This window comes from Typopeltis vanoorti, chromosome 10 (genome assembly GCF_054136105.1).
Source record: "Typopeltis vanoorti isolate ZY-2024b chromosome 10, IOZ_Tvanoo_1.0, whole genome shotgun sequence".
In the NCBI taxonomy this organism is placed as follows: domain Eukaryota; kingdom Metazoa; phylum Arthropoda; class Arachnida; order Uropygi; family Thelyphonidae; genus Typopeltis; species Typopeltis vanoorti.
In genome coordinates, this window is record NC_143558.1 from 98,234,735 (window position 1) to 98,262,347 (window position 27,613).

The window sequence follows — 27,613 nt, forward strand, 5'->3', positions numbered from 1 at the left end:
TAAACAAAATCAAAAACATAACACTCGACAAAGACGACTTATTAGTCAGTTTTGACGTTTCGGCCCTTTTCACTAATGTCCCCATCAATGACACAATTCTCCTACTACAGAACAAATTTCTGTCCGACATTACGGCCCTCTTTGCCCACGTACTAAAGTCCGGTTACTTCGTGTGGCAAAACAAATTCTACCTACAAAAGGAAGGTACAGCCATGGGCTCACCATTATCCCCCCCCCCCCCCCCAATCCCCCAAATTAGTGAAACATGGCTGACTGTAGATGATATAACTAGTGGGATTGAATGTGATGGGTATAGTGTGTTCAGGAATGACAGAGAGAATAAAATGGGGGGAGGAGTATTGTTGATGATAGCTGATGAGCTCCAGCCAAGGAGAATAGAAGTTGAATTGCAGGATAGAGAAAAGAGCACATTTGAGGCCATTTGGTGTGAGATTGTGGCTAGCAGAACTAAATATACAATTGGGTGCTGCTATAGACCAGGTGATGGAAAAGATGGTGGTGACAGTATGCACAAGCAAATAGAAGAAATGGGTGGAAGGAGGGTGATTATTATGGGAGATTTCAACTATGGTCGCATTGATTGGAGTGAGGAGAGGACACACGGGAGGAAGGAACTGGATTTTATGCGGTTATTAAGGGATAACTATCTGCGACAGCATGTAATGGAAAATACTAGGGGTCAGAGAGTGCTTGACCTAGTAATTACATCTGAGGATTTGGCTGTAACAAATATGACCACATTGCCACCAATCGGTGAGAGTGATCATAGGGTCTTAACTTGGGAGGTGGCTAAAGGTGTAGAATTTTCAATTAAGACAGGGTACATGTGGAATTATCGGGCTGGAAAGTATGACAAGCTTAGGAGTTTGATTGGTTCAGTGACATGGCATGTACATCTGCAAGGACTAGAAGTTGATAGTGCATGGGAGGTAGTTAAGAAGTGCTTGCATGAAGCAATGGCTGACTGTATACCTAGAGTCCGAATAATAAATCAAGTAGGGGTTAAATGGATGAATAACACCATTAAGCTTGAGTTGCAAAAAAAGAAACAACTATGGAGGGAATTTAAGGAGAAGGGTGACCGGCAGGCACATGAACAGTATAAAGCGCAGGCCAGAAGGGTGACGAGTGTGGTAAGAAAAGCAAAAAAGGATTACGAAAGAACATTGGCAATGCAGGCTAAAGAGAATCCTAAACAGTTTTTTAGATATGTAGCAAGTAAAAGGAAAAATGTACATGGCAGATTGATTTTAAAGAATGCCGATGGTAGGGAGGTAACTGAATCAGTTGAGATAGTCGAGTTACTGAGTGAGCACTTTGCAAAAGTATATCATCCAGGTGGTGACATTGCAGAAACGAATAAACCAGTAGATTATACGGGAATTGTGGTTAATGAAGTGGAGGTGAGTAGTCTATTGCATTACCTCAATGTCAATACATCTGTGGGATTGGATGGTATACCAGCTCGTGTTGTACGAGAAGCAGCTAAAGAATTGTCAGTACCCTTGACCATTTTGTTTAATTTGAGTCTCGGGTCTGGGTTAGTCCCGAGCGGGTGGAAAGAGGGGAAAATAGTTCCACTGCATAAAGGTGTTTCCAAGACTGCTGTTGTAAATTACCGACCGATTAGCATATCAGGAATCATTGTCAAGGTCTTAGAGAAAATAGTCAAGAGGAAAATACAAGATTGGATAGAAGAAAATGGGATACTGTATCGGGGACAGCATGGTTTTGTGAAGGGTAGGTCATGCTTCAGTAACTTGCTCACGTATTATAACACAGTGACGGCTGAACTGGATAAGGGTAATGGGTTTACGGTGATTCTACTGGACCTTGCCAAGGCCTTTGACAGGATTCCACATGGAATTCTAATCAGTAAATTGCAACATATGGGAATGGACATAGGGTTGGTGAGATGGATAGGAGGGTGGTTGACGGAGAGATATCAGACAGTGGTTTACTCGAGAGTAGAGTCCACAAGACGGCCTGTGACTAGTGGTGTGCCACAAGGATCTGTTCTTGGACCACTGCTGTTTAATTTGTTCATAAATGATATAGGAAATGATCTGAGAGGAACAGTTCATTTGTTTGCGGATGATGCGAAGTTGGGTAGTGCAATAGTGAATGCAGATGACGTCAAAATTTTGCAGGATGATTTGGATAGATTGGAGGTCTGGGCTAAGGAGAATGGATGCAAGTTTAATGTGGCAAAATGTAAGGTTATGCATTTTGGGGTGAAAAGATTGGCGACAGTTTACTGCATTGGTGGAACCCTGCTCCAGGAAATTGATGAGGCACGAGATTTAGGAGTGTTGGTAGATAAGGAATTGAAATTTAGGGGACACATTGCAAAAGTGACCAAAACAGCTCATCAAATCACTTGGTTGCTGAAGAATACGTTGATAAGCAGAGACAAGCAGGTTATTGTTCCTCTCTATCGAGCTTTGATAAGACCCCATCTAGACTACTGTGCTCAGATTTGGTCACCTAGGTTTCTTCTTGATGGGGAGGAGGTGGAGAGGATCCAGAGGCGAGTGACCAAGATGATAGCAGGTCTGTGGAATGAACCGTATGAGAACAGGTTGAGGATTTATGGGTTGCAAAAATTGGTTGATAGGCAGAGGAGGGGAGATATGATTGAGACATTCAAATTACTGAAGGGTTTCTATAAAATTAATTCAGAAGATATTTTTGAGAACAGGGCTGGTTGTGGGAGGACTAGGGGACATCCATGGAAACTGGGCAAAAGTGTGGTTAGTAAAGGTGTTAGAGCTGGGTTCTTTACTTTTAGAGTGGTGAATGAGTGGAATGGGCTGCCAGAGTCTGTGGTGGATGCTGTGACAGTGAATGAGTTTAAGGCGAGGTATGATAGATACTGTATGAATGTCAAATAGTTGTGATGAATATGATTTGGGGCCTCCTTCGATGAGTCTAATGACTCCCTGGAGTTGCCCGTAATAATAGTAATCACGAACTTCTACATGGAAACCTTTGAGCAAAGGGCTCTTGATTCCGCCACGCTTCGACCGACAATCTGGCTCAGATACGTTGATGACGTGTTCGCGATCTGGCCGCACGGGCGACAAACGCTAAACACATTCCTCAGCCACTTAAACAAACAACACGAACGCATACAATTTACTATCGAAATCGAAAACCAAAATTCGCTCCCGTTCCTAGACACACTAGTTACACGTCTTCCTTCAGGCAGTCTATCCTTCACGGTCTACCGAAAACTGACACACACGGGCCAATACATACATGCGAATTCATACCACCACCCAGCACAAAAATATGGAGTCATAAACATCCTTAAAAACAGAGCCACAACTATTTGCTCTAACCAGCAAGCCCTGAAACAAGAACTAAAAATCATTAGTGACACATTCATAAACAATGGGTATAACAAAAATACTGTCAATAAAATACTCTATAAAACCACAACTAAAATGAATCTAGATTACAGTAAAACTATAGCCATCCCATACATTAAAGGGTTATCAGAAAAAATCAACAGAATCCTACAACATTATAACCTCAATGCCACCTTTAAACCACCCACTAAACTTAAAACCATATTCAGCTCCTCTAAGGATCCTCTCCTCCCATTAGCACATCCTGGAGTCTATTTCATCCGCTGCACCTGTAACTTACCGTACATTGGTGAAACAGGACGGACAATCCCCATACGCAAGAAAGAACACATTAGACACATTAAATATAACCATTATGGTGAAGCAGACCTCTCAGACCATGCACTTAACACCTTACACCAAATCAACTGGAAAAGCACCAGCTCCTTACACCGCACAAAAACATGGTACGAAAGAAAATTTAAAGAATCCTGCGAAATCCTGATAAACCACCCAAATATCAACAATAAAGATGGTATGAAAATTCCAAGGATCTGGATGGCACACATTCAGCCAACCTAATATGAAAGATTTAACATAAGTCAGGACTCTAGCCAATCCGCTAGTATTAGAAACCATTCCACTCCAACTGGCTGGAATGATGTTAATATATGTATATAGTAGACAACACAAATAATAGGACTCTAGCGTTGATGTATAATTTTTTTTTTTTTTTTTTTTTTTTTTTTTCCACCAGAGGTCAGGCCAACAATTGTGGTAGCGGTTAGTCAGTGTCTTTAACGAACCAGTATGATTGTAGTATAGCTTGTTTCTTGTGTATATTAGTACGCTCCAGAAGATGACCTTGACATAAAGGTCGAAACGTCGAATTGTAAAATTTTAGTAATATTAAACTAAAGTTTTTATTTGAACACGGTAGTTGTCTCCATAATTTCCAAAAATGCATTCGGATCACCGTGCAAGCTTAAAAGAAAGGATATGTATGTGATATTAAGGCAATAGATGTGAAGCCATTAGCCTTCAATATTCAAGTAGTCCAGTCGTGAAGTGACTTCACACTCAAACTTTGTTTGCTTACGCTTGGATAAAGGATGAAATCAAGAATATAATATTGGCATCTTTAATTTATAATAATGCAGAAAGTACCTAAGTATGTTGTTTATAGATGTAATTTTTTAAGAGGGAAGGATCTTAACATGTTGACGGCCAACTACGAGATAATTCGTAGTAGGCGATCTGGCCAAGAGGTTTGACTCCGAGTTGTCTCGTAGTTGCTGGACTTGCCTTTTTTGTGCAGCTGCAAGTATATTCGTAGTATATAAGCATAACTAAGGATAGTTGGCATCTGGGAAGAGAACAAAAAATCAAGGCTGGTGTATATTGAACAGAAAATTTATTCATACAGTGAAAATCAAATACAAAGTAATAGAAGCTCAGCATATAAATTAGTTTATTTGACCAGTAATGCAAAAAACTCTTCTGAAAAAAATAATTTGATGTTTGTACTGTAAAATCTGTTGTGTCCAATTTCAAACTAATGTTCTCTTAGAAAATAAATTGTTCAGGTTCTTGTATTTCGGTCCACAAATTAGTGTTCGTATTTGATGTTATTACTTGGGAAGTATCAGGATTATCTTCAGGCTCGGGGACAACTTCATCTTCGCTGTCCTCACTCGAATCCTCAGAAGGTTCATAATCGCTACTGTCGTAACCATCCTTGGCAAAAATCTCATCAGATTCTGACTCACTTAGATTAGCTTAGTACTCAAGTTCTTCTTGAGTCAATGGTCTTTTCTTATCCATATTGTAGGGTTATAAATATATATAATAATAATAATAATTATAAAACAAAATACTGAAGAAAGAAGTAAATGTAACATACTCAACTAAGTTTGATTCACTACTGACGAATTTACACACATATCGCTAACTCTGCTTTAGTGAAACAATGACAAGTCGAAGCTTGTCTGAGTACGAATTAACTTAGTTGGCTACTGCGAAGAACTTTCTGTTACATATGCCAACTACGAAAGAAAAACGCATTCTGTATGTTTTTTGGTGATTACTATGCATTATAATTAGGGTTTTTGAATAATATGACATGATTAAATCAAATTGGCTTCTGAGACCTGAATCCTGAAAATTGCCATGGCAGTCAACATGTTACATAGCTAATTTAAAATCATTTTAGATTTAAGTATTCAAAATTTGGTGGATTTTCATATTTGTGGGAAGCATTAAACTGGCTTGATTTCTTCCTTGGGAATCAATATCACCTTGGATATTCTTAGGTAACTCTTTTGAACATATAATTTATTCTCGGTAGTTTTTATGTTCATATTTTTATGTTTGTCATTTTCATATTTGGCCAGCTTACTCACCTTTAGTTGATAAGCTCTTAAAATATTTCTCTTATATTACAGTGGGTGTGAAACCAGGTCTTTTTAACCAGGGAGATTTTTATTGTTACTGGCAGTGCTATAGCAGTGTCTCTCTCATAAGTGCTTACTATATAAGTAGTGGTTAGGATATAAAATTCTCAGTTTTTACTTTATTTTTAAACAAACATCAACTTTGTAGATAATCTTCTTCTTCTTCGTCTATGATCTCTTATGCTTTTAAGCGTCGAGATTTTGCCAAAGAGATTTCCATGCCGTCCTGTCCAAGGTTTGTTGTTTTGCTTCTTTCCAATTAATTCCCTTCTTTTCCAATTTTTCTTTAATTTCCTTTTGCCAACCTTTCCTGGGTCTGCCTATGTTTCTTTTTCCTATTTTCTGGCTTTCGTATACAGTTTTTGCTATTCTTCCTTCTTCCATTCGATTGATATGTCCAAACCATCTCATTTGGGCTTGTGTTATGAATTGATTCAGAGGTGCAACTTGAAGGCCGTCTCTTATGGTTTGATTTCTTGTTCGGTCTAGTCTTGTTTTTTGTGCCACTTTCCTGAGATATTTCATTTCAATTGTTTATAGTTTATTTGTGTTTCCTGTTGTTAAACACCAATACTCACAACTGTATGTTAATGTTGGTAGAAACACTGAACGGTACACTGCCATTTTGGTATTTTGGGTGACTTCTTTCTTGTCTAGGAGTGGGCCTTTCATTGCATAGAATAGCTTTGTTCCCCCTCTTATCCTGTTGTTAATTTCTGTGTCTGGTCTACCATCTTCTTGTATATATGATCCCAAGTATTTAAAGGAGTGGACTTGTTCCAGTTGGTGATTCTCTATTTTTATTGTGTGTTTTTGTTGTTTTCTAGATATGATCATTGTTTTAGTTTTATTTATATTTATGGTCATATTCCTTTTCTTTGTTTCTTCATGCCAAATGTTGATATTGTACTGCAGATCTTCAGCTGTATTTGCTAGAATCACTACATCATCTGCAAAAGCCATATGTGGAATCCTAGTTTCTTTCAGTTTCCTGTATCCTAAGTGGAACTTTTTTGTTTTTGTTTGGCATGCCTTTAAAATTTCATCCATTACTACGATGAAGAGAAGAGGGCTGAGGATACAGCCTTGCCTCACTCCTACATTTGTTTCAAATTATTTTGATCTATTATTACAGGTTCTTACATAATTTCTATTACTTTTGTAGAGGCTTTGTATGGCTGCTATTAAGTTATCTTGTATCTTGTTTTTCTTTAATGTTTGCCATATTAAGTGTCTGGGAACTCGGTCAAAGGCCTTTTCAAAATCTATAAAACATGAATGTAGTTCTTTTCCATATTCCAGTGTTTTCTCTGATATTTGTCTAAGACTGAAGATAAGATCCTGTGTGCTTCTATTTTTTCGAAAGCCATATTGCATTTCATCCAGCGTGTCCTCTATTTGATTCCTAAGCCTCGCTTCTAAAATGCGGGTATATAATTTTCCTGGAACGCTTAAAAGCGAAATTCCTCTATGGTTTTCACATTTGTGGTTGTCTCCTTTCTTAAATATGGGGATTATTATAGCTACTTCCCAGTCTTTGGGAATAATTTTCTTTTTCCATACAACATTGAATAGGTGTAAAAGAAATTTTATGGCTTTCGTTCCTAAATTCTTTACCATTTCTGGTGTTATTTGGTCATGGCTTGCTGATTTGCCCAGTTTTATTTTATTTATTGCTGCTAACAGTTCATTTGCATGAATTTCTTCACTCTGATCTTCTATTTTGCTTGTGTGTCTTGCTCTTAGGGTTCTATTTTTTCCATGTCCTGCATCTTCCAATAATTCTTGAAAGTACTGTTTCCATCTTTCCATGATGTCTTTGGAATTTGTGAGTAACTTTCCATCCTTATTTTTGATAAACTTTATGGGGCATTCTTTCTCTGACCTCATTCTTCTTAAAACATTATAAAAGAGTTTTTGGTTTCCTTTAAAATTTTGTTCTAAAGTATGTCCGAAGTCTTCCCAGCATTTTCTTTTCTCTGCTTTCACTAAGGTTTTAACTTTATTTCTTTGGTTGTTGTATAGTTCTCTGTCAACCTGCAGCTTTGATGTTATATATCTCTTCCATAATTGCTTTTTCTTTTTAATTTCTTCTTTTAGTTCTTCAGTCCACCAGAGTGTTTTATGTTTCTTCTGTTTATTATTTAATGATACACCACAAATTTCTTTGTTTGTTTCTAGAAGAAGTGTTTTGAACCTGTACCATAGGTTTTCTACATCTTGGTCTTCATATATCTCTTTTTCTACTTCTTTCATCTTCTCTTCTATTTTACTTTTATATTCAATGGCTGTTCTTTCTTTAGTTTGTAGTTCTTTATCTTAACATTTATTTCCTTGCTACTTTTTCTACATTTTTCAACTTTTATTTTATGGATTGTTTCCAATACTAATAAGTAGTGGTCACTGCCTATTTCAGGACCTCTGTAGACTCTTGCATTTTTTGTATACTTCCAGTACGATCTGCTTATGATGGCGTAGTCGATTATAGATTTTTCGTTTCTATTGGGCTCTTCCCTGGTAAACTTATGGATTTCTTTATGCTTGAACATAGTATTCGCTATCACTAAATTATTTGTAAGGCAAAGATTTATTATTCTTTCTCCATTATTATTCCGGGTTATTTCTCCTTGTGATCCCAACACTTGTTTCGTTTCTTCATCTACTTGATTCCCTACCCGGCCATTAAGGTCTCCTAGTAGTATGATATGCCCTTGAACTTCTTCAGTTGTTTTTTGTAAGAGTTCGAAGAATACATCTTTAATTTCTTTATTGGCATTATTGTTTGGGCCATATGCAACAATTACAGTGAATACTTGGTTGTCTGATTTAAAATCTATAGTGATTGTCAACAACCTTTCGTTTATTAGTTGCCATTTAGTAATATATTCTTTGAGATCTGGTTTAATTATGCAAGCTACCCCTTGTTTTTCCCATTCTCTTGGGTTTACCCCTGAATAGAAAAGTATATACCCATCTTTCATTTTCTGGCAACCTTGACCTTTCTTTTTTGTTTCTGTGACTGCTAGCAAATCCAATCTTGATTTTTTAAATTCATCAATTAATTCGTTTTCTTTTCCATATAGACTTTTAATGTTCCATGTTCCATATCTCATGTACCTTTTTCCTCGCTTTGTCATTAACCATTTAGGCAGTTTGGCTATCTCTTTATTTCTTTTAATGAGTGAAATTTTAAGGTGTGCAGGGGATTAGCCTTCAGCACCCGAGTCTGGTCGTGAGGCTGCCACCTTCGAGGCCCCCAGACCGGCCTATGAGGGAAGTGCTATCCTGTTGGTCCGCGGGAGGTATTTTATTTCCCTCCTACCCTTCATAGTAACCTATGACGAGCATTCCCCGATCCGCCACCAGGGGGCGCACCCGATGGGGGTTACAGGTGTCCCCACATGGGTTGTAGATAATCAAAGGCATCAATTGTAGGTTTATGCCTATTCAGGAGGCCACATTTCAAAAATAGCAATGTCTAGTCCACTGTATTATGTATGCCATCCTTAGCCAAAAGTAATGTTTCTGCTTCACCCCAACAAGTTGTGGGTGTGAATTACATAGTGCAATAGGTTTTGAGTCTTTGTGTAAATATTTTCCTTTCCTGATGTGAGATGACAGTGTTTTTTTTTATGCCTTGAAATACCCTGAAAAAAAGAGATATTTGTTACATAGGTTTCCTGACTTGTCTGACCCTGGGATCACTTGGCTAGATACTTTTCCAACCTTCTGAATGAAGTTGCCATAGAAAAAAATGTAGACAAACTGTATTACTCATAAGTTAAAACTAAGATGTAGTGGTATTATTTAAAAATATATTTCCATAGTTTTGTATACCACATACCCATAAATGTATATCTATAAATTTTAATTTAGAAATTAAAAATTCTTGAAATACCCTGAAAAAAAGAGATATTTGTTACATAGGTTTCCTGACTTGTCTGACCCTGGGATCACTTGGCTAGATACTTTTCCAACCTTCTGAATGAAGTTGCCATAGAAAAAAATGTAGACAAACTGTATTACTCATAAGTTAAAACTAAGATGTAGTGGTATTATTTAAAAATATATTTCCATAGTTTTGTATACCACATACCCATAAATGTATATCTATAAATTTTAATTTAGAAATTAAAAATTTTAAACTCATTTTTCAGTATGTAACACCAGAGAATTTCTTGATGATTCTACAAGGAAATACATCTTTTATGCAAAGTATTGGTAGTGGCAAAGTTATCAAAAGGTAATTTTAATATTTCAAATATTCTGTCAGTTGTGTATGTTTATAATTACAGTGGTATCTCGTTAATCCGAACTAATAAAAACCATGCTCGTTCGCATTAGCGAATTTTCCCCCCAAGAGACAACAATAACTAGTGTTTAAGACAAAAATAATTGGATTCTAAAGCTACATCAATTTAATTCTGTAAATAAATTAACTTATAGAAAAAAGCTACTGTACTGTAATGTAAAACAAAAAAATAATACAGTACAAAAGTTTATTTTAGTAAAAAATTTAATTTGTATGTACCTGTATTGTTGAGAATTCTGATTTAATAAAATTGCATAGTTCAGTATGTAATTTAATTTGCGTAAAAATTATCACTTTCTTGTACACAATACAAAAAAATGTTTCACAAAATAACACAAAAAATTTTTTTTATTTCTTTGTAAAAAAGTCGCCGATTTTCTTTTGCTTCTTGGAAGCTAAACTTTTTTCAAATGCTTCTTCTCGGAGCTGCATCAGCAACAAAATTTTGTGGAATGGTGTGTCATTCTGCTTAGCCCATTCTATAGACATATTAAAACTGTCAGCTGCCTCTTCATGTTTTACTTTTTTTTTTCTTCGAGTTCTTCATCGTCATCATCGTCTTCTAATTCATTCTGTAGCATCTGATTTGATTTCAAATTCACTTTCGGTTCTACCTGTAATCCATTCCGTAACATCTGTTTGTGAAATTTCAACATTGATTTATATTTTAAACCAAATTATGCATGTTTTGAATTTCCTCTTTTTGTATAATTTGTGATTCATGCTGACAATACAGTACATGCTGTACAGTATAAAAAAGCAAACGTGAACACACAATAAATCAAAATAGGCCTCCAGTATAACCGTACAATTGACAGTATGAAAAAATACTGTAATAATAATAAAATAAATAATAATAGTTAACATAATAATTATTAAATAAAAATAATAGTACACAAAATAATAATACTTAATAAATAAAACTTTTTTTTCTTTCAAACCGCAGTTCGGATTACTGGAGGGCTCGGACTAAAGAGGTTCGGATTAGTGAGATACCACTGTAGTTGTATTTGAGTTAACACACAGTTATCTTATCAGTGCAGTTATTACAGTAATTTATTACATTTTCTTGTTTTGTGACTTTTAGTGCATTTCACAATTATGCACACAAGTATATATACTACAGGAAATATTTTGTGTGCATATAACAGATGTGCTATATCCAGACACATTTTTTTAGAATTTGAGATTTGATATGAGATCTTTACTAAAATTTGTCAAACCATATTTAATTTTTGTAGGATGGATTATGCTCAAGTGGATTTTGTTTTTTGTGCTTAGAAAAATTGTTTTCAGAGAAAGATTGCAATTTTTTTATATATCGATCTCATATGAGAAGTAGTAAGACTTATGGCATATCAGTGTGTGTGTGTGTGGGGGGGTAAAGGTGAGTGTTGGGAGAAATAAAATTTATTGACATTTTTCTCAAAGTTGGAAGGCATAGTCGAGGATATGAGAAAGGTTGTTTTTTCAGAGTGGAACAACTTTTCTCACATAGATGGAATAAAAGTGGAAAGAAAGAAGCAAGTTCAGTATGTTTGATGCTGGACTGGAAATACTATGCATGCTGGAAGTTTTTTCCCACTTGTTTAGACTTAATAAATTTAGTTTAATCCTTTATCCAAGTGTAAGCAAACAAAGTTTGTGCCCGAAGTATCTTCAGGACTGAGGCAACTCGTGGTAAAGGTGGACTAAGCTCTCATCACTTGCCTTAGTATCTCCCATAATGCAAAGCACATCTCCTTGTAATTTAATAATAAGGTGAGACACCTTTTGGCAACTCGTATAGGTAAATATGACTTCTCTATTACTTCTAACTTAGTATTACCATCTCTGGGTCTGGCTCCCACTGATGAGACCTCAATATAGGTCGAAACCGGTCTGGGTAGTGGCCCTTCCCTTCCCTTAATGCATAGCATTATACAGATCTGCAAGGAGATATGCTTTGCATTATGGGAGATACTAAGACAAGTGATGAGAGTTTAGTCCACCTTTACCATGAGTTGCCTCAGCCCTGAAGATACTACAAGCGCAAACTTTGTTTGCTTACACTTGGATAAAGGATTAAACTAAATTTACTATGCATGCTCTTCCACTTAAGATTCTATTTTCCACCCACCCAGTTACTAACTATACAGATTCCCAAATCCATCCATTCTTAAAAAAATTTCTGACGTTTGGAATGCATTAATAGATCATTGCTCCCACACTGACAACAGATGTGCAGTGTCCATGAAAGTACCAGCAGTAAAAGAACTGAAAAATTCATGGACACTACTCTGCCAAACTGGTCACCATCAATTCAACCTCAATTCAAAGAAAATGCAGCTGGACTCACTGGTTGTTTTCTGTATTAGTGTCATGTACGAAAGTATCTCCATTAACCTACATATCACTACTTTATCCTTTCATGAAACACATAATCAATCTATGTAATGATCTTCATTGCCTGTTGAAATGCCACCACACTGCTTATTGTAAGACTGAACAGGTGAATGCCATATTTGGTCTCCAGAGTAGGAGTTACAGGTTATGTTCTTCTTCTTTTTCTCCATGTGTGAATGTAGTGTAAATGATGCCCATCAAGAGCTTGCTAAACATCCCACTGCCAACATATCCTTCCAAGGCATGCTTGAAAGGGAGGATCCAAGCATGTGGAAGGCACTGTTGAGACCCCGATATGGTCAGGGAAATTGTTGTTCTCTGTATTGGTGTTATGTACAAGAGTATCTCCATTCATGTGCATGTCACTATTTTATCCTTTCATGAAATGCATAATCAACAGTGAAGCAGTAACAGTATCAAAATTTTGATGTGGTCTGCTTTGTTCATGATGACTGTGGTGTTGACCTTGGTCTGATTAGAGAATGATGATTTCTTTGAACTTTGTCAAATATAACAGTACTCTTCTTTCTTAGTTTGTGATGTTGTTTTTTGGAAGGAGAGAAGAACTGCTGTTTAGAATTTGATAATGTTAGCAATATTTCTTGCTAAATAGTTTAGGGCTTTTTTTTCCACATTTCAAATAAAATTGGCCTCTGCGGTGTGTTTGGGAGTGACTAAAAGTAAAGCCTTTTTTTTATTTTTATTTTATTTTTTTTTATGATGCTAGTTTCAATTTTCATTAAACAATACTTAGAAATGTTCATTATAGCTTTATTGTTGGTCTTGTAGACCGTATTGCAAGATTTTAATCGTAAAGGACTTGGAACTTGTTGATTTGTCTGTTTTTGCTGGATATAAAAGTGTGGTTGTAAGAAGAGTTAAATTTTCTAAAAGAGTCCTTAAGTTAGCAAGGAATTGGCTAAGACATAATGCAAGTCTAGACTTAAAGAATCTTGATTGATTGCAAATCATGTGGAGTGTATTTCACACAAGTGGCAAGGAATCCTACAGTATATATATTTAACCCTTCTAGAGTGAAACTTCTTTAAAATATAAAAACTTAAGAATGATCTCATTTTCTCTATGCTGCTAAAGAAACATAAGCTGGTTTAACAGTTTTGCATTTTTACATGTTAATTTTTCTAAGTGATGTATCTTTTTTCCTAACTTCCCCATCCAGGTTACTCTTGTTTGATAGTAGGCTTTTGACCAGTGAAGTTTAACATATTCGCTGCCATGCTATTTGGCATAGTCTGTTCCTGTACACTGAGCAATTTCACTTCTTCAAGGTCAGTACGGTAATCTCATTGCCGACGGTAAGCATCATACGAGTATACTCATAGTGGGCTTGTGCAGAGCATATACCATCTATGAGAATACACAGTTTTGATGCTAGCTTCACAAGCCAAGCATTTTCACTTCTTCAAGGTCAGTACAGTAATCTCATTGCCGGTGGTAAGCGTCATAAGAGTATACTCATAGCTGGTTTACCAACTAAGAGTATACTCGTAGTTGGCAGCGAACGTGTTAAAGTAAAGAAAAATTGGATTTTATTGGTCTTAAATAACTAGTGGCAAACCTACTAGTTTTGTCACTAAAAAAAATATATGGCTTCTTCTAGGTAAACAGAGAAAAAAAATATATATGCAAAGTTGATAACCCTAAATGAAAACACTACTAAACAACGCTTATAGAAACCATTACAGTATAAATAATGAAAATATGCAGAAGGTGGCACAAATCAATTGTTATCCAGAATTCTTTGCACGTGGTTTGCTGAAAAATTGAAATCTAGCATCTGAAAGGATCTCATGAAACACAAATGTATTCCTGAAGATGTCTCTGTGACAAGCAAAATATTAAAACAGTTAAACCTGCAGTTTAATTATTTCTCTTTGTGTTGTAATTATTCCATTAAACTGTATCACGAGTGTAAACCAGCTCTTAAGCCTAAATACTTATTTATTTCCATAGTCCTTATTGAAACAGTTAATTTTGAAATATCTTGAGGCTTGTATGATTTGTGCACTATAATTTTTTTGTCAGATGAAGAGGATGACTGGATTGTACAGTGATCATCAAAACTGTCCACAATTTTAATGATGACAATACAGAGAAGTTACATACAAGAATTAGGCAGTACAGGAAGAAGAGCTTGAGTGCAAGTACAGCTTGCTGATTAGTCCAGCATCAGGAAAAGTGAAGAAATTTGAAGGGAAAAAAACTATCTACTCTGATACATAGCAAACAACCAGAGAGGAAACTAGCAGTCTAACCACAAAAAAAAAGAAAAAAAAAAAGTAGATGGCAGACCATGAGAATATTTTGATAAGTAAACCTCTGTTAAAACTTAATCAAATACCTTGGTAATGTCAAAGTATTTACATGATATCAGTAGAGGTAGTTAATCTGGATCTGCTATAAATTAAGATGTGAAGTCTATGTTGGTAGGCACTGATTGGTGGTCCTCCTGGTGATGAAGTTGACTGTTGATGACCTTCTGTATTATATCTGATAGAATTAAGATGAGGGTAAAATGGGCATTTGTTTTATGACCGACTTTTATCTCTTTTTTTGTGTGATGGGCTTGAATATAGGCTTATTTCATTGCTGTATAGTAGATGTCAAGAGGGGGGGATAAGCTTTATCTTTGGGTGGAGTTATGCGGTCTAGATGTGAGAGAGGTGAATGCGTTGATCTGTAGATGTTGCATCCAGTGATCAGGGTAGATTACTACAGCTTTTGTCTGAGTGTGAAGCTAATTTTATTTGATGAGTTTCAGCTATGCTGAAACTCATCAAATACAAAAGTATGCCTGCATTCACAGGCACATGTTTTTGAAAAAAAAAAACTGAGGTTTGAACAGTGGGTCATGAGATTTGAATGAATACAGGCCTTCATTCCAGGAAGAATTATTTCAGTCATTCATCAGAACAAGTGTTTGGATCAGAAGGGAAACAATAAGTATATCATGGGAACCTAACACAGACTTGTGTTCCTACCCACAGTAATTCTCATAATTCAACATTTTTGTTCTACTGCTAACTAGTTCTCCATCCAAATACTGTAACTATAATCTCTCTATCCTCTTGGTAACTTGGACCATAATCATAACCTTGTTCCATGTTTTATTTTCTATGGAAAGTCCACCTAGCCACTTTCAGTCTCATTTCCTCTCGAATATGAAATAGGATGATTTCTACCCTCAGTAGAAATAGTTAGCAGTAGAAGAAGAATGTTGGATGATGAGTCTTATTGTGGGTTGGAACACAAGTCTGTTAACACAGACTTGTGTTCCAACAAGTCTAACCTGGCGGTTAGCTCAGCATTTATTCTAGTTTAACCTCCCAACTGGCCATGACGTCTATAGACGTCCAGCTAAATCTGGATACGATTCTGTAACACCCATTGAATAACATGGATAAAAAGTGCAATTTGGTCTCACTATTTCATCCACCTCGGCCAGTAGGGAGGTTAATTAGTGGAATTAGTAAACAAAACCAGTGTGAGTTGTGGATGTTACGTCCCCAAGGAAGATGATCTTATTGTTTAGGTATTGGGACTGCAGAAAATAAAGCTTCAGATATAAATACTTAGAGATTAGAGTGATTATCAGAATATAGAGGAAAAAAGAGAATGATAAACATATCAAATAAATGCAACAGAATTTTGGGATATTTTGAGCCAGAGAAGATCAGAAAGATTAACTGAAAATGAATTAAAAAATTGTTTTAATGGTAATTTGATATGCGAGGTTGTTAATTCTTTAGCACATTAATGCTGTGAATAGAGAGTAGACAAAGAAGAAACTTGTTACTATTAGATTAGACAGTACAGATTGTACTGTTTAGCCAATACATATGAGGAAGACTTCTAAATGACAGTAGTAGAAGGAATGAAAGAAGAAAATCTATGTTGAAACAGACTCTCCTGCATGTTAAAAAACAGTTGTTGTGTTTTAACAGATTAAGAGAAGAATGGAGAATCATTGAGTAGTGAAAGTTTGAAATAGAAGAGAGAGGAGATATGATAGAAACTTGGTTTGGCAGGAATCTTACAACATACAACATAGACACATGATTTTACAGCTCAGCTAGGTTCTTCTTATGACATATTTTTGGAATGGGCTACCAGTCTTTGCTACAAAGGCAATTCACCACCATCTGATGAATATTTGACAGCATAATGATAATCAGCTTTTATATATCAGTATTATTGACCCAGCTGCTAAGTGTACTTATTACATAACTCTTAGAGTAACCGCTCTTCTACCAACTGGCCGTGGGTTTAAATGATACTGTTGATATGGATGTTTGCAAATTTGTAGGTGTTGGATGAATTTCATCACCTGGTTTATGATCACCACCCTGATTATGATATCTAAAGTCGCTTGAAAAAAAATTTTGTTTGTTCTGTAGAACAGGATTTCCAGATAATCTAACCTTTAGCTCACTTGTGGTACTAATGCACAATATGGGTTTTAAACCTTTTTGAGCGAGAGGTACAAAAAATAAATAAAAACATTTTTGATATATCAGTAAACTTAACGATATTGGAAATAAAAATCAAATACCCTTCTCAGCAGATGATATAATACTCTGAATGGCATTCACAGTATTCACTTTCATCATATTCACCTAATAAATTTTCAGGCAATGAAATATTTTGTATTTTATTAAATTTTGACTTTTAGTATTTATCACTATTATTTTATTATTATTTAGTGGACCTAATGACCATGTCTTTGTTTACTTTGCTGATCATGGAGCACCAGGACTAATTGCCTTCCCTGAGTCAGTGAGTATTTTTGTTCTCTCTCTGATTATGTGTATGTTAATAATGGTTGTTTGTTTCTTTGATTTCAATGCTGTCTCAATATTATATTATAATGTTGAATATAATATTCAACATTATAACTCCTTGATTCTGGCATACTTTTATGGGGTTATAAATTATTGTGTTTATCTTTTGATAATATCTGTAACTTGATAATCAGCCTGTATTTTCACCCACTGCAGGGTGAGGTCTTCTCCCAATATCTGTAACTTACTACCAAATAAGAAATAAAATTGTGTTTTATATGTAACCATTATTTTGTTCTTTTCATGATGCAATGCACTATCTAATTGTATAAATGAGAAAACCTTTAGAATAATTTTATTATCAAGAGGAGATAAACTTATTTCAAGAAACGTGAAAGTGAACTAGTCAGACATAGCTAATAAAGAAAAAAGAAATCGCATCTAGTATCATTACATCTAAAGCTGTCTACTTTGTTTCATTTGATGGTTCAGTAGATGTTCTTTGATTTGTGCTTTTTCATTTACTTTTGCAGTCATAATTTTTGTAAAATTAATTAGCTTTTATTTTTTCAAGAGTTTTAGTAATGCTCACCAATACATGTGTGTTGCTTTGTTGTAGCTGTTATAGTGGAAGATCGCTATAATGAATTTTTTTTTTTAAAATTTCATTGATGCTGTAGAGTTTTCCCAGGACTTTTTTTTGCTAGTTTGTAGTGAGCATGTTGAATATAATTGTTTGCTCTCTCTCTCCACACCCACCCACTCACACACACATCTACCAATAATTCTCTAACCACTTTAGCCATTTACAATTGATACCAGCAGGCAAATCTCAGGTGAAATTTGTCTCCATTTCTCCAAAGCGGTACTGAGATCAGCTACAGATTGAGAACATGCTGCTCTGGGCCTCAATTGCTGCTCCATTTCATCCCACAGGTGTTCGATGAGGTTGATCTGGACACTGTGCAGCTCAGAGCAGTCGTTTAACACCCATCTCTTCATACCATTCTATAACAGCTGCAGCTTTATGGCATGGGGCATTGTCAACTTGATAGTAACATGGGTTCATTCTATAAAAACTCCACAGTTGGTAGCACTTAACTATCCAGAATATCAGTGTACTGAGCTGCCTTCATAGAATCACAGACAGGGACCAGTGATCCCACTCCAAACCAACTGAGGTGTAGGTACAATACACTGTGGTAACAAGTGTTCACCAGGCTGCACCCACACTCTACCATCAGACTGGAAACAGGTGAACCTTGATTCATCTCTCCAGAGTACTGTTTTCCACTGGTCAATTGTCCAGTTCACATACTCTTTGCACCAGGTCAGATGAGCTGCCTTGTTTGTTGTTGTGATGTTTGGCTTGTATGCTGCTGCTCTTCCGTGGAAACTCAGTAAATGGAGTTCTTTTCATACAGTATTAGTGCTCATCATGGTATTACTGCTGCACCTCTGGAACTCATCATGGATGGTCTGTGCCGATTGTAGCCAGTTTTTTCATGCCATCTGTTTTGACACCGTTCTGTCCCTGTCAGTCATTTTTGGCAGGCACCCTGGGTGTTTTTCTGCACCAGTGATGCCAAAACATCTCCATTTGTTGATCATATCGCCAACCGCTGATTTTGGATTCTCCAGTTAAGTGGTGGCAATGGCATGTATAGACATGCCACCAGTGTGACAGCCCACGATGATACCCCTTCTCGAAGTAACTGAGTTCATGTCGTGTTGCCATACCATCTGTATTCAACTGCTATGATGAAATATTGCTTTCTACTAATCCGTACACCAGTTTTTGTTATTAACAAACTTGGAATGTTCCATAACTTCAAATAAAAGGGATGTTTGGACAATTATTGGTTGAGTGTGTGTATATGTGCATTTTTTATTATTTTCTTTTTATCAGTCTCGCACTCAAGAGGTCACCAAACCTCTAACACAATAGCATGGAAAAGTGGTCAGGTTCTTGAAGAAACACATTAACTAGAATTAAGGAAGATGATAGGAAGTTTGCTTGATAAGTTTGAAGATTGTAGATATCAACCAGAAGTTGCCGTTATTCTTACATAATTTTAGAGGAAAGTGGCAGTGGTGGTAGTAGTGGTCAGTTTAATGGAGCAGCACTCATGAAAATACCTGCAACAGAAATAATGCAGAAATAGAGCATCTGTAGCTTTAATGGAACACATGTACTATATTAAAGTAAGTTTCATGGCTTACATGTATAACAAAAATTATTATTATTATTCCTGATACCTCCAAGGAGTCCGAAGACTCATCGCGGGAGGACACCTACAACTGTCTCAACCACTACACCAAACCTCTGCTATGAATAATCTCCATCAACGCCATCTACTGCCCACCTCCACCACCACAATTAGTATTTTTTTGTCTGTAAATTGCGTGTGTTCTGAAGGGCCGATTTGTCTGTATGCGGGATGAAAAACCAGAGTTTCCGGAAGAAAAAACCCTGCTACCTCCCTATGAGATCGGCTAACTCACCTTCGATTGAAATCGTCCAGATAAAGATTCCTCCCGTCGCGACGAGAATCGAACTTAGGCCTATTCCGATCGAAGGGCGCAATGTACCGTCGTTCTTCCAATTGCGCTACAGAGGCACTTCTTTGAATATATTTTATATATTATATAAAATATATTCAAAAACTCCAATAAATTTAATTTAACATTATGTGGATATCACCAGTGAGATGGACTGTTAACTACATTTAAAAGATGAATCAAAATAATGAGTCATAAATCAAGTGTATATTAGCTTGTGTCTAAGTTGCAGCTAAAATATATGATATTACACTATTAGAGGTGTCAAAGAAATAGTTGTAAGTTGTGTAGATTAAAAAAATAATAAAATAAAAAAAAGTCATTAATAAAAAACAAAACAAAAAAGCTTATGAACAATTGATAGTGATCACTTCCCAAAACTTTGGACATTGGCAAACAGTCTGATTGGTTCAAATTCAGATGATTTCTTAGCATTTCACGTTTCAAGAAAAAGACAATTGAATTTGAATTGCTGGAGTGAAGAGGTTTTGCTTGTTTCTAAAGAATTATGTGTCTTATATCAACAGCATGAGAAGCAAGGCCAGACTTTTCAGATTCCAAAAAAAAAAAAAAAAGTGATATAGTCTTGATGTTCTTCAATTCCAACCAAGACAGAACAGCCAGTCTGTCCAAAATAGGAAAGATGACATGATCAGGATACTTGATAGACACCTGGTATGGTGGTAATGCATCCTTTGTTGATGGTTGGAAGGAAGACAGTTTTCAAGCTAGTTTGAAGGAAACATGGATCGAATTTATGAAGAATCCTTGCTATTTGTTCCAAGGTTTCTTTAAGGTAGGGTATTGAAATTCTTTTCACATTGAATTGTAGTCTGGTAAAAAGATGATAATTATCAATTTTTTGAATGGTAATTTTGTTGTATCCATTACATGTCAGATTACTTTTAATTTTATTCAGTTCATCTAACAAAAGGGGATCAGAAGAGCAGATCATATGAACTCTGTGTACAAGACTTGATAATACCTGTTTTTTGGTTGGAGAATGTATCTGCCAATAAAGGCTTCTGATCAGGCTGGCTAATATTGGTCAAGAGTCTCTGTAACTTCTCTACCAAATGACTATCCATCCCCATCCACATCCTGCTCAGTTTCAGTAGCAGTTTATCATGTGGTTCTCCATCAAAGCCTCTGTAGCTCAGTCAGTATAGACAAAGCCCTTTGGTCGAAAAGACCTGGGTTTGATTCCCATCAGTGATGTGAAGAACCTTTATCTGGTCATCTTTCAATGAAAAGTGAGTTAGCCAGTCTCATATGGAGGTAGGGTTTTTTTCCCCACCCGGAAACTCTGGTTTTTCATCCTCCAGAACAGACAAACTGGCTTGTGAAGACATGCCTCTACAAACACAGGATACCTCCAGGAATAAGGAGTAACCAACCTATTCCATTGGATTTTGGTTCCGAATGCCTGTATGGTAAAATGTGTAGATCTACGCATGAGAGTGAATTAGGAACTCTATCAAATACTTTATTAAAATCCAGATAAATCATGTATAAGCATATATAAAATTCATTTCCTTTCTAGTATTACACAGTGATCAGCATTCATTTCAGACAAATTATGGAGACTACAACTGTTTTAGAAATAATTACTTTAATTTCCAACATTTCAATCTTCATGTTAAGGTCATCATCTGGAGTATACACACATATATAGAGAGAGACAAGGTATTTAAGATGAAAAGCCAAATGGCTATATTTTCTGGCGAAGTTAGTTAAATTAAGGGGATAAAAATCCCTTATTATTTTACAGCCAGTATGCGAAACTCTAAGATCGAAAACTACGATCTACGAGTTTCATGCCGAAGAACTATCGGCTAATCCAAGCGTAAGTGACCACTTGGTTAGTTCAACACCAAGGCAACTCGAAGCAAGGGTGGAGCAAGCTCCCTCATTATCCTTGATATTTTCTCATAATGTGAAAACACAGTTCCTAGGAGATGTAATACTGCTTTACATTATGAGGAGAGGTCACTACCCACACCGGTTTCAACCTTTTTTTGAGGTCTCATCAGTGAGTAGGTAGACCTGGATATCAAAGTTTAAGTGAAAAGAACTTGCATACCTTCACTATACGAATGCCAGAGTGGTGTGCCCATATATAATATATATTATATTATAATTAAGATGAAAAGCCAAACAGCTATATTTAACTTATTTAATTTAATTTAACTATATTAAATTTAATAACTTTTAATAACTATATTTAATTTAACTAACTTCGCCAGAAAATATAGCTGTTTGGCTTTTCATCTTATTTATAATATAATATATATTATATATGGGCACACCACTCTGGCATTCGTATAGTGAAGGTATGCAAGTTCTTTTCACTTAAACTTTGATATCATCCAGGTCTACTTATTCACTGATGAGACCTCAAAAAAGGTTGAAACCGGTGTGTGTGGTGACCTCTCCTCATAATGTAAAGCAGTATTACGCATCCTAGGAGCTGTGTTTTCACATTATGAGAAAATATCAAGGATAGTGAGGGAGCTTGCTCCACCCTTGCTTCAAGTTGCCTTGGTGTTGTACTAACCAAGTGGTCACTTACGCTTGGATTCGTCGATAGTTCTTCGGCATGCAACTCGTAAATCATAGTTTTCAATCTTAGAGTTTCGCATACTGGCTGTAAAATAATAAGGGATTTTTATCATTTATTTAGAGACAAGGTATATTACATTTCAAACAGTATGCCAAAGAGACAATGATTTGATCAATGGTTATTCTACTGGCCTGACCTCTAGTGCAAAAAAAATGAAAATAAAATGATATAACTATCAAAGCTATATTCTATTTATAACATAATCGCAGGACAATTTCATATAGATAGTTTTATTACAGCAAAAGTGGTTTCTTAATTTAACATGAGAGGTGTTATATTAGAGTTAAGATCATGGGTTATGTATTAATATAATGCACAGCTATTCTCACTATATCAAACTTCTTATTTAGAAATACATCATTTGGTACAAGCGTACTACTGTAGTAAAGCAACATGGTAGTGAAAAAAGACTGCTTCATTTGCATTAAAACTTATTTGAAATTAATATTGTACTCATAGTTGCAATAACTGTAGCCATATGCAGTTTTTTTAATATTGACTTTATTAAAGAAATACCAATTAAAAGAATATAATATTACATTTTAAATTAAATATCTACATTCAAAATAAGACTGTTCTTTCCATTTTTTTTTCTTCCTCAAAATTGATTGTCACTAAATTTAAAATGTAAAAATAATTTGATATTATAATAAATTTAGTTTAATCCTTTATCCAAGTGTGAGCAAACAAAGTTTGCTCCTGAAGTATCTTCAGGACTTGGGTAAGGTGATACAGCACCAGGACAACTCGTTGCAAAGGTGAGTAAGATACCAACACTCCTGTCTCAGTATCTCCTATAATGCAAAACACATCTCCTTGCGGATATGTCTAATGTTATGCATTAAGGGAAGGGCCACTACCCAGACTAGTTTCGACCTTTATTGAGGTCTCTTCAGTGGGAGCCAGGCCCAAGTTGAGATACCAGGCAGAAGCATTTGCAGGTCATCTCTACCTATCGGAGTTGCCAAATGGTGTGCCACCCTTTTTTAATAAATTACTCTGGATTTAGAGAAAGATGTTGAAAGTTTATTTTCAGCAATATCAAAACTTTCAATTTGATATTGCTGAATATTTTACATAGGCCCACTCTTAGAAAAACAATTGGGTGTTTAGTAACAGTAAAACTATTATGAAGAACAAAACGAATACCCTATCATTATCTAAGAGGGGGGCCTATTGTAAAATATCTTCAATACTTTCATCTAAATCAATAGTCTGACTGGAATCAACCTTAGAGATATTTTCTGAGGCCTTTCTGCTCTTGTCTGTCTGTGACCTGAGAAAATATTTGTAAGGTTCACCACATTTAGATTCTATTGATTCAAATGAAAGTATGCTACTAAATATGAACATAATTCTTGTAAATTCTGATTTCCAATGTGCCATTGGGATTACTGTATCCACATCAACATTTTTTCATGTAACAAGCATACCAGTAGAAATCACCTGCTCCTTATTAATACTTAATGAGGAGCAGTCGATTTTAATTAAATGATACTTAATTAAAACGGAATATTTCCCCTCAGATTATTTCCTGTATCATTGATATATAAATTATATAGTAGTGCCCCACAGCCCTGGGTCACAGTACAAGTCACAGGTCTTTCCTGAATGAACTACTCTCTGATATCTATCAGCTTTCTCTTATCCACATCACCATCTTCATACCCATCCCCGTTTTTTGCAATTTATGCACCAGAATCCCTTGTCGAATCCTGTCATATGCCTTTGCCAAGTCCAGCAGTATCGCCCTATAGCTATTACCTTTATCCACTCAGTTGTAACTTAATAACAAAAAGTAAGTCATTGAGACATGATCATACTTCTCCTTATTATTATTACTACAGGCTACTCCAGGAGTCCTTAGACTCATCGAGGGAGGCCCTAAACATCATGTTCACACAACTGTTCAACATTCTCACAGTATCTATCATACCTTGCCTTGAACTCGCTCACTGTCATAGCACCATATATAATATTCTATTCATGTACACCATCTATTTCTGTTTTTTTCCCTTAACTAACTTTTTCTTGATCACCACTTCTGAAATGATGATCAATTTCATTGCTCCCAAAACAGTTTTGGTTGTTTTTTTTTCACAAAAAGAAAAAAAAAAAAAAGACAGATCTCCACTTACTTTTGATAATGCTCAGCTCAACAGTCAAGACCAAATCTTTCTTCTTGGACTGACTGTTACTTCAAACCTATCCTTGTATAATCATGTCACTTCTGTATCATCATCATCATCTTCCAAGAAGCTTGGCTTCCTTTTCTACTCTAGATGGTATGTGACTAGTTCCTTTTTTTTTTATTTTTAATGTTGACAGCACATATGTTGTAGGTTAAAAGACCTATAACACTATAGTGCCACGTGTAGGTAAGTGATTAAGAAGAAAAATGTACCCCAACTGGTATGTTTCTTAAAGAGTGGAATGTTGTACTCAGTGGGAAAAACAATATGAAAATGGAGAATTAAGAGCAGAGTGAATTAGATTGCCCTTCCACAAAGAGTTCTCTGACTCCTTTGAGGTGTTCATCATCATCAAATTCCTGCCATGTACCCTCAAAGGGTGTACAGGATATGATAGTACTACATAGAAAATTTACTTCATTACTAACTTCCTATCTACAATTTTCCTCCAAATCAGTCTGTTACTTGTCAAGACTCCAACGTTACCAGATCTTATATTTCTATTGTCTAAGGTACTTTGTACCTTATCAATCCGAGCCTATATCTTGGTCTTCCTCTGGGTCACTTTCCTGCCAACTTGTCAGAGAACACACGTTTTGCTAATCTTTCCTCGCCCATTCTATTTAAATGACCATACCACCTGAGATTAGCTCTGCTAACGCATTCCTGGATGCTGACAATGTCTTTCCTTCTTTCCTAATATCCTCGTTTTTAATATGATATTGCCATTGATGCCATCTATTCACGCCTCTAATCTTTCTCAGGACTCTCATATCTGCGGTCTCTAGTCTTTGGTCAAGTGTTTTACTTCTGACCCAGCTCTCAGACCATAAGCTAAAACTGGTTTGAAGACTGTCTAGTATACAGCTAATTTAGTGTTCCGACTAATTTCTCTCTTATTCCATATGAATTTATTCAATTGACTTCCTACCATACCAGCTTTGTTGATTCTGTTGTCTATTTCCATGTTTAATTTACCATCTTCACTAAAAATCGCACCTAAGTAGCTGAAATGTTTTACTTGTTCCACAGGTTCTCCATTCACAACACAGTTGACATTTTCAATGATTCTGCCTATTTTCATTGTCTTTGTCTTTTTATTGCTGACCTTCATACCATATCTATTACAACAGCTATTCAATTTATTCACAGAATCTTGCAGACTTGTAGCGGATTTATTTAGAAGTATAACATCATCCGCATAAAGCAAAGAGCTGACATTAACATCTCCAATTTTGATATCATGTTTAATACCACTTTCCTTCATAATGTGAGCCATATAGATAATGAATAACAGAGGGGATAATGTAAATCCTTGTCTCACACCAGATTTAACATTAAACCATCTTCCTGTACTTCCTTCAATTCTAACTGCTGACTTACAACTCAAATAAAGACTAAGTATTGCTTGATATAATGCCCCATTGACACCATATAACTGCAGCGTATTGAATAGCTTCTCTCTTGGCACCTTGTCATATGCCTTTTCCAAATCGACAAAACTTAAATACAGATCTTTGTTATATTCTCATGCTTTCTCGACTATTTGTCGTAAAGTGAAGATCTGATCCTGACAGCCTCTATTTGGCCTGAATCCAGCTTGTTCTTCACCAAGCTTTTCTTCCACAATTCTTCTCAACCGTTTCTCAAGTATACTTGCATAGATCTTGCCAGGAACACTCAGTAGGGAAATACCTCTGTAATTCTCATGCAGTTTTATTTCCCTTTTTATATATGGGTACTATGAGAGCTCTACTCCAATCATCGGGAATTCGTCCCTCTGTCCAGGCCTTCTGAACTATGCAGTGGAGCCACTGTAAGACTCTTATACCACTATACTTCAGCATTTCTGGTCGAATATCATCTACTCCTGCTGCCTTTCCACATTTCAAGCCTTTGATGGCTTTTTCTACTTCAAGTATGGATATATATTCCTGACTGCATGCCTGGTCAGTGTTTTTTAGCACTGTGCTGTCATCACTGCTTGTTTCATTTAGAAGGTTTTCGAAGTAATTACTCCATACTTCAGGGATATCTTTTTCTCCCATTTTCATGTCACCTTTATCATCTCTAACTCCTTTTACAGCACACTTTCCTCCATTCCTAAGCTTCTTCAACAACCTCCAGAATATTTTGCCACCTTCTTGATATTTATTTTCTATATTCTTGCCAAAGTCCTCCCATGACTTTTGTTTAGCTAGTTTTACACAGTGTTTAGCATTCTTGCATTTGTCTCTATATTCTCTAAGAGCACAAGCTGACTTATTTGACAGGAACTTTTGATATGCTTTCTTCTTTTCCTTCACTGCCTCTTTAACTTCCTGTGTCCACTAGGGAGTTCTGATTTTTTTATCCTTACAGACAACCTCACCACATGCCTCTCTGGCAGAATCAATCAATGTTTTCTTCAGAGTTTGCAACTGAATCTCCAAGGTTTGATTCCTGTTCTCAAACTGTTTCATTTTTTCTTCAATAATCTTTGTGTATTTTAGTCTACAGTTCACAATAAAAGCGAATAAAAGTTGAGCAGCTTTAAAACTTTCTTACATGTTATTCTTTTCAATATGAAATTCAATTTTATCTTGCTCAAGACTAGATAGTGATCACTTCCAATTTCAAATCCTCTGTACACTCTGGTGTCCTGCACCAGGGAGAAAACATCACTATCAACAATAACATAGTCAATGAGACTTTTCTTATTCCTAGCTTCTTCTCTCAATGTGAATTTGTGCACATTTTTATGTTGGAACATGGTGTTAGTAATAACCAGTCCATGTCCTGAACAGAAATCCAACAGATATTTGCCATTATTAATTAGCTTTGCTCTTTTCTCCAAATTTTCCCAAAATATTTTTGTATGTCTCACAATTATATTCTACTCTGCTATTTAGATCCCAACAAGGACCAACT

At 35.8% G+C, this 27,613-nt stretch overlaps 1 protein-coding gene across 2 annotated transcripts in view; it reads left to right on the forward strand.

Annotated features, from left to right (window-relative positions):
• The window catches only part of LOC150102621 (legumain-like), a 205,102-nt gene that overhangs the window by 46,382 nt on the left and 131,107 nt on the right, over nucleotides 1-27,613 (forward strand). For both annotated transcript variants that reach the window (XM_090399527.1, XM_090399528.1), the window contains exons 5-6: nucleotides 9,985-10,070; nucleotides 17,249-17,321. In XM_090399527.1, the coding sequence (XP_090255653.1) occupies nucleotides 9,985-10,070; nucleotides 17,249-17,321 (159 nt within the window). The remainder of the gene's footprint in view (nucleotides 1-9,984; nucleotides 10,071-17,248; nucleotides 17,322-27,613) is intronic.